Genomic DNA, 15808 nt, shown 5'->3' with positions numbered 1-15808 from the left:
TCTTCAAGCTTATTCTCTTTTATTTGTAGTTGATTGATCTTGGGAGTCTGCAGGAATCCAAGTGAGGGACACATTTGGACCCCAGATACTTCAGAACTAAAGAATCTCTCATATAGCCAGATTTTACTCCCTTAAAGAATCAGGACCAGCCTACTCGCGACATAAGTATATATGATCCCACCATTTGGCATTGCACCTGTGCCAAGGGTTGGCAGGAAGATCTTGCAAGCTAAACTCAGTATTTCATTCTTCTGAGTATGCCAATTTATTTTTGTTCTACATTTACCATTTTAGAACTGTAAAGGTGGTGTGCTGTTAGGAGCGCGCCTGGCTTTAAGTATTGTATGTAGGATGTTTCGTCAGATACATCACAATGCGGTCACGTGAAGGAAATTAAGCACTGCTATACATGGGAGGGGACAAAGGCAAATAACCTTGAAGGAAAGTAAAACGTGTATTTAGTTAAGACCCAAAGTGGAAAAAAGAAATAGGATGTGTAAATCAAATACTCTAGCCAGCTACAAGGTAGAGCGCAAGTAAGGTATGTTACATTAGATCCAACTCAGTTGTCGAAACAGTTACAAACAAGAGCACTCAAACTGAGGAAACAAATTGTACTAGTGCGTTTACAATAAAAAGTAGTACAAAAAGAAGAGTAAAGGGCAAAAATAAAAGCACCAGTCAAGTTCACGAAAAGAAGACTACGCTGCAGATGGTGGGTTGAAGTCAGCATTAAGCTATCTCTGTGCCTGCATTCTCAAGCCAGACTCAATACATGTATGATTTTGACATTTCTACACTTTTCAGCAATCCCGGAAAGCTAGTATCTTTTTACCCTGGCAGACGATGTGATCAAGTGTAACTTCCAAAATAAAACACACAAAAAGTTTTGGGAGGCGGAGAATGAATGTAGTAACTGCAGCACGACTTTCTAGGCCCAGGACAGTGTGTGTAAACTCTGTGGGTCGGATTTCAAGAATACGTTTTCTTTCGACCCGCACTATGTATAGGTTAAACCTGGGATGGACACATGTTTCTCACAAAAGCATTTTTCTAGAGGTTGATACTCGCATGGGAAGTTGTAGTTTTTGCGTTATTGCGGCTCGTCTCCATGGTTTCACTTTGTAGTTAATATTGGCTTTCCTGTTCTTGTCGTGTCCATGGATTCTTCAAGAACACTTCTTGTTTGGCCTTGCTCGCAGACATCAATCGCCCAGACTACTATAAATATTTCATATTTCCCATCACTATGCTAAGAAATCGTTCCAATTATTTTGGAAACTGCATGTGCGAACAAAAAAAAAAAAAAAAAAAAAAAGTTCCGGTACGGAGCCAGGCTGGAAATGGTAATACTTTTCTTGTGACTTACAGAATCCTCAACATATGTACATCCTGACACTACACCCTTAAATTCCACACTGCTACCCTTCACCTGCCACCTATAATGGCCAAAAAAATTCAAAGTTCAATCTTTACATGTCCAACATTCATTGCTCGTCACCCAAACTTTTAAACCAATGAGTTTTGGATTTACTGATTTTGGAATACTGATTTTTTTTTTTTAAACAAATTTTATTGAGTTATTCAAAACACATAGGCACAAAAACGTACCCAAAGAAGGCTGCAAGTGGACAGATTGAATACAAACTTAGTACTTAGCAGGATATTACAGTTCCATGGTGCATCAACAATCATCTGAAAGCAAAGGAGAAAAGGAACCCTCTCCTAACATGGGGGAATGTGATCTAATTGGGGGATAAACCCCGGCACCCCTTCCTCCGTCTTGTAATAGAAGTCAGCGAGATCTATTAGTTGGTATCTCTCTGGCCAACATCTGTAGCTTGCAACTCAAACAACCCCCCTCCCCCCCATCCCAACTAACCCCCCCTCCCACCTCTCCCTCCTCCCCCCCCCCCCCCCCGGCATGCCGCTGAGTTAAGAAAAGGTTCAGTGCTGAATCTGTGGGCAGGACAGTGATATTCCACAGTTCATGCATTCCGAACCGCAAATGTCAGTGTGAGGGACAAGTATTCACCCAAGATCACCCTGCCGTATCTGCGCCCTGCTCTATGCACAATCAGTGCCACCCAACCTTAATTATCTGCTGCTGACTCCCCCCGGCCAGGAGAGCCCTCAGTATCTCCAGGCGGATGTTTTACCAGCTCCACCAATGCAACCCACGCTTGCGCCATCTCCAGAGATTTGTCACTCCCAGTGAGGGTGGCCATGCGCAACCTGCAGCTCCCCGCTGCCTCTGCCCATTTCACTAACTCCCTAGTCCATCGCGCTAAGTTGGGGCCTGTCCTTGACTTCCAGTGGCTGGTGATCTCCCTCTGGGCCAAGACCAGCCCTAGGTCAATAAACTTGCTAGTGATTTTGGTCTTGGCAGTATGTGGAAACCAATGCAACAAACAACAACTATGTGTCAGCGCTACCCCTCTTTCTGTTGCGGCCGCCAACTCAGACGTCACTCCACGCCAGAACTCTCCCAGAAGCGGACAATCTCAAAGCATGTGGAGGAACCCCGCCCCCTCTAGGTTGCACCGTGATCACGCTGCTGAAACCCCAAAGTACTCATTCACCTTGCCCGGGGTAAGGTAAGCCCTATGTAGCACGTAGAAGTGGATTAGCTGGAAACGGGCGTTCCTGGAACACTTCCAGGCCCGTTCTACAAACTCCCCCCCATGGCTTTTCCCCAATGGGCTCCCCCAAATCCTCTTCCCACTTGAGACGTAGGGCCACCAATGGCTTTCGCATGCTGTGGGTAATCCGCCTGTAGAGACACGTGACCGCCTTAAACGTTCCCGCCGCCATTACGACATATTGGCAGGCCAGCGAGGTCTGAGGTTCCACCATCCCCCTCCCGCCAGTGTTTCCTAATGGCTGCTGTCAGTGCGGCATGAAGCAGGAAGTGCCTGCGTGGTAGGTCATGGCGCTCCACCAGGTCATTAAAATGAAGGAGTTTGCCATCTTCAAATAGGTCTCCTACTGTAAGTATCCCCGTCTCCTCCCAGTCCCGTAATCTACCCCAATCACCTCCGTGTGGTAGGGCCTCACATATCGCCAGCCGGATCTACGGAGCATAGGGGGTGTGCATGCCCGCACGCCTGGCCAAACGGTTCCAGCACTTGCGCACCACCTGTAAGTCAGTCAGGAGCACCCTATTCCTTATGGGCAAGCGCAGCAGCACCTGGGATAGTAGCCCCAAGGGAGGGTCCGGCCCACCAGGCTCCTCTCGGTGCCTAATTCGGCCAGCCACCCACTTAGTGAACCATTGTAACTGCGCTGCATGGTAATATGCCTCTATATCCGGCAAGGCAAATCCTCCCTCTGCCCTGGGTCTGCATGGTGATCAGGGCCACCCTCCGACGCCCCGCGCCCCAGAAGAATCCTGTGAGCAATGTGTTGAGCTGCGTGAACACCTGGGTTGGGATTCAGATAGGAAGCGTCCCAAAAAAATAGAGGAACCTGGGTAGTGTGACCATTTTTACCAAGGCAACCCTACCCACTACCAAAAGCGGGCTAATTGTGGACTACTGATGGTGCAGAAGTTTTGGTTTTCCATTTGCCGCTTATTCAGTTACTGCTCTCTAGTTTATTCTAATCCACTTTGCTAAAAAGCTAGGCAGGGTACCCCACCACTGTAGCCATCTCGCTGAAGCTGTAGGAATCGGTTCAGCCATATGTACCAACACCAGGGTTTCTCAATCTTTGCATCAACTTGACTCAAGTGCTCAAAAGATTTCTAAGTGTGCAAGTGTGCAGAGAAGATTGCTAAATTTTCAAATTGATCAAGTTGGTCAAGATTTAGAACTGCTCTATTTGGCATTGACCCACAACTGTATGAAAAACGTCTACAGACACCAATGGTTTTCTGGTCCACTAGCTTGCAAAATTGAAATTTAAACTTGTAACAATGTGGAATCTATCTTTTGCTAAGTAATCAAGGGTCTTGTCTTTCCTCTATAACTAACAATTTCTGCCCCAAATCCTGAACACAGAAACTCTAGCATGCGAGAAAGTAAGGAGACGTGGGCACTACTCTTCCCTTTTACAGATATTGTCTTTTTACTGGCATAACTGGAAATGTCTCCAAGATATCTAAAACAAACAAGCATTGGCAAAGCCAATAGGTCACACCTCTATGAGAGCTATTGATTTTGTTTACTTTAGCTGTGTTGTACAGCCCTGTGGTTGCACAGTATGTTAAAAGTATTACTTTAAATTGCTATGAAACAACCATTATCCTTATATTATGTATTAACGTGTGAGGGATGGTATGAGCTTTGAATTGAAATGTGAAATGGAAGGGATGGGAAGTAGCAACACCAAAAATGGTTGTCTTAAAAAAGTATATTGATATAGTGAACACTGCACTTTTTTATGGGAGTTTAGCTGTGCTTGATCCAGAGAATGGGATGGGTAGTGGTAGGTAATAAGTAAGGAGGATAATGGGTAGTGCGATAGTAAATATGCATCGTGTTTAGTGGAACAGGCAGCTTCATTTTACTTTATGAAATAATTTCATCTAAACGGATGGAAATGGTGCAAATTAATTAACATATACATGTAAAAAGATGAATGAAATTTCCACCATAACATTGCAAGTGAAGAGAGGTGGGAAGCACATTTTCTAACTTCTAAGGTAACGGAATGCAACAGTGTGTGTGTATAACAGGTAAGCAGTTCCACGAATGTGATAGTGCGTGCTTGAGCTAAGAAGGAATGCTATTTGTTTTCAAAAGCACAACAAAAGAGTACACTTGAACTTCGTTTTTTTGCACTGTAAAGGTTATAATAAAACTTAGGTTGTGGGTGAGGGGCACTCGAAAATATTGTATAAAACTGTCTAACATAAATAAAAGGCAGCTTTGTCCAAGGTGGAATTAAGGTGAATTTAAAGTTGAATGTAAGTGTTACCCTGGCCGCTTTTTGGACACCCATAAGCTAAAATAAGAGAGGGGTAACATTTTCCTGTGTACCTCTGCCATACCTTGTGTTTTTGCAGCCACGACTATTGTTTAAAGCTGTCCAACAAAAGAATTCAAAGGCAGCATTGTCCGAGGTGGAATACAGGTAAACAATCCCTCAAATGCAAGGTCCCTTTCGTTTGAGATCAGAACATTTGCTTCTCATACTGCTTTCACTTGCAATGTTAAGGGGGGGGGACTGGATTATTCAGTTTTTGCCTGTTCACATTAGCTAATTTGCACCACAATCACAAGAAGTTGTGGCTGGGACCTGATTGGGGTTCCCCAGCTTCAAAGGCCACAGCTCTGCACACAACAAAACACACAGCAATGCAGGTCTCGTTATCTGAAGATCAGTGTCCTTTGAAACTGGGAAACCCATAAAAGTCCTGTAAAAAAGATGGATGAGAAATTTCCCCATTGTATTGCAGGTGAAGAGAGCGTTGGAAGCAAATTTTTTCATCTCAAAGGAAATGTAATGTGACAGAGTGTGTGCATAACTAGCGAGCAGTCCCCTTAATGTGATATGTGCGCTTGAGCTAAGAATAAACAAACACTCATGTGTCAGGTCCCCTCACAGTCACACCATAAACACAAACTCCGGCAAATTTTTAAATTAATGTAAAAAGAAAACACATTACGGGTGTGGCCTAGATGCAGTTGCAAACAGTGCTGAAAACTACATAAACAAGCTTGGGGCAAGGCAATGGGAGGGGGGGGGGGGGGGGGGGGGACAAGAAACAGACAACGGGATGGAGCAGACGACTGACCCAGCTAGGAAAGATGCTCTCTGTAGAGTGTCTCAACAAAAAGAAAAATAAATAGTCCAAATAGTGTGAGCAGTGTAAGCACACAAGTACTTAGGCCATGCTCTAGGGGAGGGTTACATGTAAGAACAGAAGTGCTGACCACAGAACTTACCAGCAGGAAGCAAGCAATTAAGAGAGGCTTTAAAAGCCCGCCCATGGCAAGTAATGGGCGGACAACAAGCTCACCAACAGTAAACAAAATGACTTGAAGAGACTGTGCATGCACAGTCTATGCAAGACTCGAAAAGGACAAAATCAGTGCCACGGTTATACTCAAATACATAGAAATCACTTTCCTTCCACTTAAAAAATGAACCAGCTCTCTTGCACCGAAAGCCTGATTGGGAAGGGGGGCGGGGGGGGGGGGGGTCCGAGATGGCTGTTAGGAGAGTTTCACAGAATTGTGATCTAAGTCAAAGTGTCTAATTATTCTATTTTCTTAGCAGTATGTTATGGCATCTTAGCACGAAGACAGCAGCAAGGAGAAAGCCCACATTTCAGGGCAGGTACATAATGGACTGCAAGTAAACAAGACTACAGAGACTTTTATACTGGCTAGCATTTCAAAGGGATTGTATCTAGCATTTCCTTATAACGGGCACTAGTCTAATTTTAAATGTATTTGTTTCAGTTAATAATACATACAAACAGAAAATGGAGCCGCTATATAAAATTAGCCACTTCAATATACAAGTATTAAAACAGAGTACCATAATTTAGTTCAAGACTAAAAGAGACCCTAATCTGAGTCTTGTATACAAGCCTCTCTTTATTTCAGGTGTCAGTTGGTCCACAGAACACTCAATGGCACTAGAGGATTTTACTTTCAGATAAGATATAGTCAGCTTCCCTTTACAGTTTGGGTTAAACTGATTCTGTTGAATATCATCACAATACCGCTTTGTTATTAATGTAGTACTAGCTTTAGTCATCAGTCCTGGATTATTCCAGTAGTCGGGAAAGCCATCTTTTGTAATAAGTTTTTGACATGATGCAGCCATTCTATTAGTTGAATTCCTATGTTTCAAAATATCTGAGAGTATTTAAATAAATTTGGTTTACGGGGTTTGTTCATATCGTGTCCTATAAAATGCAGGATTACGTCAGGTTGCAGACTCAATGCCAATAATACCAAGTTCTAGCCTTAAAGCTTCCAATGGGGTGCCTGGACTATAAACAATTCTCAACAAAAAAATTGTAGCGCTGGTGCTCGCTCATCTGTAGCCCTTCAGTATGGCTCCGTACAGGTCAGCAGTTACGGATTTCATATTATACATTTTGAGAATAGAATTTATTGATTTGCCACCGAATTTGTTCTTACAATGCAGAATGGCTCAGTATATTAACACATTTCTGTACCCTTCTTCTGCAGACTGCTTTAGCCATAACCATAATAGTGTTTGGCTGAAACGATTGTCTAAATAATCAAAGACAAACATGTGCGATTTTTTTCCCTCTTTAGTGGGGCTTTCAGATTTAGGGCCAGAAATTCTTATTTCTCCACTTTGCATAAAAAGTAGACAGACTGTTTACCAAGGCTCTTTTTCCAACAAAGCTTGACCGTGAGTACATTGTCACCTTAAACCATCCACCTGCTGAAAGTGGCTCAACCAGACCCAAAACATCACAAAGCAATTGTTGCTTTACAAACCATGGCTTTGGACACTAAACCCAAACTATGTGCCCATCGACAGCTACTGTTTCCCACATACTAAAGCATCACACTTCAGAGAAGATCATATCTATGCTTTATGAACATCATTACTGCTAAGAGATTTTGTGAGAACTACATTTTTTTTTAAAAATCCCACTTAATGCTTCGATGATGCTTGTGTGCACTAGCTTAAAAGCTAGAAATCTGCATAAGAACATACAAACTCGGTACAAAAATTATGTTTATGTGACTTCTGTTTGGGCTTTAGGGATACTTGACATAAATTCATCCATCCTGCAAATGCTTATCCATCTATGAGATGCAGGTTATCACCGTCCAGTTTAAAACACTGACTCCTGCACTGAAATGGCTAATAAATTACATTTTAATCCGGCAATGACACAAACTCACTTACGCATATCCCAATACTGTTGTCCATCAAAACCAATCCAAGAGCAATCCACGACCACCTGCTCCCATGCCCAAGACTGGATCACATGAAGCCATCATGATCTAATCTGTCTGCCCCACAACATCCATCACCAATAAGAATACTTTTCAACTTGTTACGAGTGCAGCCTCTAATATCATTCGACTCACTTTCCACTTTCTCTACAACTCGAATCCCTTCAACCACCAGTCCACGCACAGACTACTCACCTTTTATCTCTAGCTATATTGCATTTAGCTCAATCTCTGCTCGATTACATTTGTATACCCTTCTACATCAAAACCCATCACAACCTTTACAATTCGCAAAAAATTGTAATCCTTTTCTGACTCCATCAGTAACTTTCAGACAGTAAGCCACTGACATTTAGCATCAATATCAGCCCATTTTCATTAGGCCTAGGCTCTATTTACCGTCAGCTTATACCTCGATCTACTCGTGCGCCGGTCACCTTTCAACACTGACCTCCAGTTGCTAGCCTTTTTATTGATTGTCCAGCACGACACTCTTTAGTCCACCAAATGATATTTTGTTTTTTATTCTTCTCAACTTCCACTGCCAGCCAAATCATGGTAGCCGGTGGCTGCTACTCCCAAAAATGCCATCTTTGGAAGAGGTAGGTCCCTGCACGTGTTCCCCACAAGACCCAAACCAATCTGACGTATCATCAACCTGCAGGTTCTAAGTCTCAAACTCACAGCAGCAACAATTCACCACACCACCCCAAGACATACAGTAAAAATACAATCAAACCCCCAGCACACCATTGGCTCACCACTCACAACATGCCAGCACACCATAAATGACTCTGCTGCCACAATCCAACAAGGTGTCACTTGGAGTCCCAAACGCTACATTCCAAGCACTGCCACTCAATGCTTAAGCCCTATTCACCACTTGCTGTATAGGGCTGACAATGACCATGGAATCCTGGGATATACTTATTAAAGTATTGTCAGCTGATAGTTTGGTTCTATTGTACTGCTGGCTCCAGAATAGAACTTAGTGCACTCTGTAAATCAACCAATCATATACTAAAGCCATGACTGTTTAGTTGGTGGCATGGAGTCACTCACGGCCATTATTAAGATTGCAATATTTAAGACCGCTCTGCCATTCCTTGCCCCTGCCCATCCTCTCTACCACGCAGTGCCCATCGCTCTCCATCATTCCTGGCCACTTTCACCTCCTGAGCTGTGGAAAGGGATACAGTTTGAAGCCCTTCAGGATCTCCATGGCTCTCTCCTCCTTCGCAGACATTACACGAGGGTCCCTTTCTTGATCTTCACTTCCAGAGACAGGGTATCAGCTGGCAGGGTGAGCACTGGCAGTAGGGTGGAAGGCAGCAGAGTCCAGGGCTCACAGCCAGCCGGGAACAGGTGCAGGCCTAACAAGAAAGGCTGCTGTAATCCGGATTGTCAGTAAGAAGTAGGGAGCCTGAGAGCCAAAGGCCAGCAGGAAAGAACCGTGCTGCTTGCAAGCGAGGTCCAGAGGGGTGACCGCAAAGGAAGAACTCAGCAGAGGGTCAAGGGCGACCACAAGCACGTGGGGCAGTCAGGACCGTGCAGTGGGAGGTGGTCAGGGTACTCCAGGGATGAATGGGCGGCTAGCTCTAAGCTGTAAATATAGTGAGGAGCATGGGATGGGCTTTCAAACAGAGGTAAACTAGGGGGTCTGTCTAGGGGGTACTGATCAATGAAGCTGCTGGTCGGTTAGGGGGCTGCAGGTGACTGGGCAGTGGGGGACCTGAATGTAAGGAGTCTGCTGCCTGCAACGTGGAGAGGGATTAGAGGGTGCCAATATCTCAGGCAGTGCCGGGGAGGGGAGCTGTCTGCCTGCAGAAGGCGAAAGCTTGTTTCGGCAGAGAATGAGAGGGAGACCCTCGGCGGGCAGGAGGTGTATGGAGGTGACAGATGGCAGCCTCTCAACAGGGTCAGTGGCAAAGACAGCAGCAGAGGAGGTGTGTAGGAGATGGGGTGCTGCCTGTCAGCACTGGGGGCGTCAGGTCCCAATGTCAATGGTGAAAGGCTTGGTGCTGCAGTCCGCGGGGTGCGAAGACTCCTTCCCGTGAGAAACGGACACTCCCCACACCCGGCTGAAACCAAGTCAACGGCCGGGCTGACACTTCACACCGCGCAACCGACCCTGTGTAGAAGCAGGCCTGGGAGACCCGCCCGCTGGGATGGCCGAGGATCAGCAACAAATCCGATTCAAGAAAATGGATGATAGACAGAGAAATACACCAATAGCACGAGTTTATCTACGAACGAGGGTAAAAGTACTTGCTGGAAAAGAAGGTTCTGTACTGCCAACCACCGGGGAGAATTATTGCCCACGTCCCGCCTTTTGTATGACAGACAGATAAAGCTGACAATAAGTTCAGGGCACCGCACTGATTGACGCGGTTCACAGAGCTCCGAGCTGCCAGGATGCGGAAAGACGCATTATGGGATTGGTCAAAACCATAGGACCCGGCAAGAAATCACAGCTAGCTTCCGTCTGATTCGTTAATGAGAGAAACTTTCACCAATAGTAGTCCTCTGCTGAACATGCACGGATTGAATCTGTGATAGGATTGGTCAAACGTGAAAGGTTGTGCTAAACAGACAGTTGTGTTTGGAAGCGACACTGAGGAAAACGCCTTAGCAACGTGACGTCAATTAGAAACAGCGGCAGAATCCGATGCCTTTGGTAGTCAGGGGCTCAATTAAGTGTTTTGGGAGAATGGTATTTTGCAACGTTCTTGAATCAAACATTTCCCCCAATAGCAAAACAATTAAGCGCTGGATGGAGATCCCCTTAAGTAACATAACTGCCCGAAAGAAGATAGTTTGGGTAGAAACTAGAAGAGGAAATTTCAGCACACAACCCCTCTCCCTCGCCCCAATAGAGCAAAAAACAACCTATAAAAAAAGTTGATTATTAATGCAAAGACCATTTTGTTCTGAAACAGTTCGTTTATCGTTCTGTACCTTTTACATACAAAGCCAACATTCAGGAAGAACCAAAACGACTATCTAGAGAACCAATTCGGAATAATTGCATTTTCCAATTACCCTCTCGCCATATTCTCACAAAGAAATTTCATCCAAAAAATTAACTCCAGCCATACGAACCTTCCTCTTAAAACGCCCCTTCCCCACTCACAGAACTGTGCTGAGAGACATATTGTTTACAGTTCAATGGGCTTACCCGCCCGCCCACAGCATACCATTGGTTGTTTTTGTTGTCACTCTCATTTGCGATCTTTCAATTGCTTAGCTCCTGTAGGCTCTCCTTCCTTTCTTGTGTTAGCTCCACCCTGGGACATGGACCAAGTACATGTGTTCTGCCTCACCTTTTGGAAAAGCACAATTTTTTTTATAAGCGTCTCTGTATTTCTTGACCTGCAATGTGCTTTCCTACTTTCAACACAGGCATGTGGGTTGTTATTCATGTTGCTTTCACCCTATCTGCTGCGTCTATTGACAGTTTAGTTACTTACCCCCACAACTGTACTACTCTGTGCTCCTTTAAGCTACACTACACCACTCTATGCCGCTTCACTTGACTCTACGCCATTCTACACCACTTCACTCTATGCCACTCTACGCTACATCACTCGACACTACCCCACTCCAGTCTATGCTACTCCGCGCCATCCACTGTACGCTACTCCACACCACTCCATCCCATGCCACTCTACTCTATCCCAATAAATTCCACTCTACAAAACTCTATTCTCTGCCAGTCTCATCTACAGCACTCAACTCTATGGCACTCGACTCTATGCTACTCCATTCTACGCCACTCCACTCAATGCCACTTTACTCTAGGCCCCTCTACTGTACGCCATTCTACTCTATGCCACTCCATGCCACTCAACACTACTTCACGCCATTCCACTCCACTCTACGCCACTCCACATCACTCCACTCTATGCCACACCACTCGAACCCCACGCCACTCTACTCTACAACACTCCATTTGACACAATTCCATTCTACGGCACTCTACACCACTCCACCCAATGCCACTCCCATCTACTATACACCACTCTACTCTATGCCACTCCATTCCACCCTATGTCGCTCTACGCCGCTCTACTTTATGCCGCTATCCTCTGCGCCACTCCTCTGTATGCCACTTCACTCTACGCCTTTTCACTGTACACCACTTCTCGCCACTCCACTCTTAGCCACTCTACTCTACACCACTCTACTCCACTTCATGCTACTATACTCTGCGCCACTCCACTCCACACTATGCCACTCTATGGCACTCCTCTCTACAGCACTCTTCTCTAAGCTACTCCTCTCTACTCTTTGCCCTTCACTCTGTGCCACTCCAGTTTTCGGCGCTCTACTCAAGTCTATTCTACTCCATGCCACTATACTCTATGCCACTCTACTCTAGGCCAGTCCACTCTACGTCACCCTAGTCTATGCCATTCCACTCCACTCCATTCCACACAATGCCTCTCTATGGCACTCTACACCACACCACTCCACTCTACGTAACTCTACTTAATGCCACTCTACAGCACTTCATTCTACACCACTCTAAGCTTCTCTGCTCTACGTCACTCCACTTTATGCCACTATAGACCACTCCACTAGGGTGTGTGAGGGAATATAAAACAAAAGGAGTTGCCTCCTTCCCCACTTAGTAGTGGTGGTCTGTCCTGACTTCATTTAGGGACCTCAACATCTGGGAGCTCTAGGTCTGTTCAAATACAACTCGCAATATCATTATGAGTTGCTAGTGGGGAGTACTTCTGGTAAAATAGTGTAAAAACCCGGGAGGGTGTACTCCTTCCTTTAGTTCCTCTCAGCCCCTCTGTAAGTTTGAAACCCCTTCCTACTAACGTTTGTGCTTAACATATATAGAACCTTATACAGACCCTCCAGCACTTAGCGATTTCGCGATTCGCAAAATAATCGCGAAATCAGCAGAGGAGCGCGATTAACGCAATATTTACCTTTTTGGCCGCGAAAAAGGTATCCGGCAGGCATAAAAATAAACGATGACATCTTATTGGCTGTACGCGCACACGTCACTACGTGGCGTCGTACAGCTGTAAATACCTGCCTGCTTCTTACTGCGGCCGGCATTATGGATTACAGTGGGCCCTGCCCATTGACACAAATGTACACCTTAAGAGGCTGCATTCTCAGCTGCGCTTGCCTCTATCTTTTACCCCTCACCGTAACAGCATCCCTCCCCTTAATAGACTCCTTCCCAAGTCTCTTCTACCGCTGTCCCTTCGCTCTAGCCCCCTCCTTCCCTTTCCAGTTCCTGTTTGCCCGTGGCAGGAGGGGGGGGGCATAGGGAGGGGATAGAGAAATGGAGGGTGTATACAAATCTGTATGGATGACATTTATCTCTAATCTGCTCAATTAGCTGCCCCTTTTACTTTGCTCTCTCCGTGTCTTATAAACACCAGTAGCTCTGTTAAAACAAAGGGCTGGTGTTTGTGCTTGAAATAATTACATGCAACGAGTTGTAGCTGAAGTTTACATGAGTATCTCTGCTGTCAGATACCTGTTGTAGAGCGACATTAATCCAGGGGGCAGGCCTGCTGTCTGACACCTTGCTGAGACCAGTTTTAAACAAGATATATTCATTGGGAAATTACTAACCACAGCGACTTCCTTCTATGGAGTTACCAAGAGCTGTGTACATGAACATGCATGCCAGCAGACTTGGTTCAGGCAGGATACGCCCATTTTTTAAGCCCAAAGTTATTTTTTTAATGTCTGCTACCTAAAATTTCCTTTGCCTGAATGTACCAAAAGGAGGAAAATAAAGCCCACCCTTTTTATTCTCTCTCAAAATATCCCTCTTTCTATTTCAAAATGTTGGCATGTATGTGTGAGAGCCAGCCGTGCAGTGCAAGGCCCTGCCATGAGGGCTTATTGAGGGTGTCCCTGCTCTTTCAGCCTTAACTAGAAGATGGATTATTGGAGGGACAGCTCTACTCTAGGTGTCCTTACTGGCTGGTATTAGACCCGAAGGACAGCTCAACTCTGCAGGTCCTTTTTTTGTTGTTGCAGTTTTATATAGCGCAAACTCTACACGAAGGTATCAGAGCTCTTTACATGAGCACTAGTTGCATTACCAAAAGGCACATTCATTTTTAGGCTACAGGGAGAAATACCACTCCCCCGCCCCCTCGGCTTAGGGGGTATTAGTCTGACTTCTGCTACGGTCAGAAGGTGGACTGCTGTGTTGAGTGACTATGGGAGTTTGACAAAGTTCAGCACCTCTGAAAGGCCCAAAGGACTGAGCAAGGGCGTAACATGGGAGGGGGCAACTCTTCAGGGTTTCCAAACCCTTTGGATGGGCCCCATTCCTCCCAAAGCCATTGAATGCAGTATAATCTTGCACTATGTGCTTGGTCACATAGAGACACAATGTCACATTGACACAGGGTGGGGAGACGTAAACCCTTGCATTGGGTTATATTTTGGCACTGTAAGGTGAACACGTGTGAGAAGTTGGCCTGGCATATGCTGTCCACTAGTTATAAGGGACACCTTGCACCAGTCCAATTCGACTCTTAAGGTGATAGGTTAAAAGACAACCTTTAAAGAAAGCTATCCTAGTGGTAGCTGTGGAGAGCAGCCTTCAGGCTAAGTCTTGAAGGAGTGTTAAGCTTATTGTTTTACCATGGATAACCTCTTGAATGACCAAATGAAAGAGTAGTCCACACAGGTATATATTCAAAATATGTATTTATTCTAAGAACAAATCCCACTAGTCTCTTGTGAGGCTGGAGGTAAAGATACAATGCAATAAAGCATTTAAACAACAATAAATAGCACTGGAATCACAGGGCCCCCGACCCACGACAGTACCGAGGTACCACTGTTACCTGCCCCAGGGAAGCCGGGTGCATAGGTCGTTTTCGATGTCGGGTCGCAATCTCGTTTTCAATGGAAAAAGGTGAAGAACTGCTGCTGGTGTGAAGCGTCGTCGATGTCGTGCAGATTGAAGATGTAGGTCTTGAAGGAAAGGACCTGAAAGCAGAGGGGACAGAGTCTGGGTCACTAGCCAATGACCAGGGAGCTCAGGAGAAAGAGCCCTTCAATGTCGGGTGCTTCCAGGTTGAAGACGGGTAGCTTGGATCAGCAGCCACGGGGTCCAGGAGGCTTCAAGGAAGGCCAGTTTCTGGAGGGCGACTGTCCCACGAAGGATGAAGGCCGCTGCGGTGTTAGTGTCCGGATTGGATCCACTAAGCCTTGGCAACCGCAACCCACGCAAGGATCACGAAACAGCTACGGTGCAGACCCACAAGGTCTGAGCAAGGTTTCCAGCGAGGAGACAGTAGAGCAGGCCTGGAGCAACGAGGGGAGCCCTTTAAAGTAAAGATTGACCTCCGCTAGGGCCCACCAGTCGCGAGACAAGGGTCCGCGGGAGGCGGCAATTTGGAGTGCGTATGTCAAGAATTCCTGTCATGCGAGGGGAGGAAAACGGTAACCAGCGAAAACGGACTACATCTCCCAGGATGCTTAGCGGTTGAGAGGTTATGTAAACAGGAGAGCTGTTACATAACTCAAGGAAAACAACGCCCTATAAAGGGAGGAACCGGGAGGTACAACGCTGTCGGATATTGTGTTTACACCGACGTACCTGCTTAGTGAAGAGCAGTGTTCAGGAGTGGTGCTCCAGTAAGGCAAGAACGGAGGTAGGTCGAGTCGTTACTCCCTGGGCCGTGTCTTGCCCCATCGTCACCTGTGAAGGACCCGGAAGCTCTACCGGATAACCATTGAGCTTCGCTTTTTGACTCGGCTGAGTCAAAGCGCAGTGGCGCTTTTGCTGGTTGGAGTCGTAACTCCCAGCCCGACCAGAGATACAGGGACTGCCAGCTGTAACGCACACCAGGAGGTGTTTGCCGCGTTACAGACTCGGAAGTCCACAGGATCGATCGAGCGGCTGCTCT

The 15808-nt window shown here is 45.9% G+C and overlaps 1 protein-coding gene across 1 annotated transcript in view; it reads right to left on the bottom strand.

Annotated features, from left to right (window-relative positions):
* Positions 1-10056, bottom strand: part of PDE6D (phosphodiesterase 6D) — a 135140-nt gene extending 125084 nt beyond the window's left edge. The window contains exon 1 of the mRNA XM_085635700.1: positions 9095-10056. Coding sequence (XP_085491826.1) covers positions 9095-9144 — 50 coding nt within the window. The 5' untranslated portion in view covers positions 9145-10056. The remainder of the gene's footprint in view (positions 1-9094) is intronic.
* Between the last annotated feature and the right edge of the window lie 5752 nt (positions 10057-15808).

This window comes from Triturus cristatus, chromosome 11 (genome assembly GCF_964204655.1).
Source record: "Triturus cristatus chromosome 11, aTriCri1.1, whole genome shotgun sequence".
NCBI lineage: Eukaryota > Metazoa > Chordata > Amphibia > Caudata > Salamandridae > Triturus > Triturus cristatus.
Note: the sequence above shows the minus strand (reverse complement) of the source record. Positions and strands in the feature narration are given on the sequence as shown.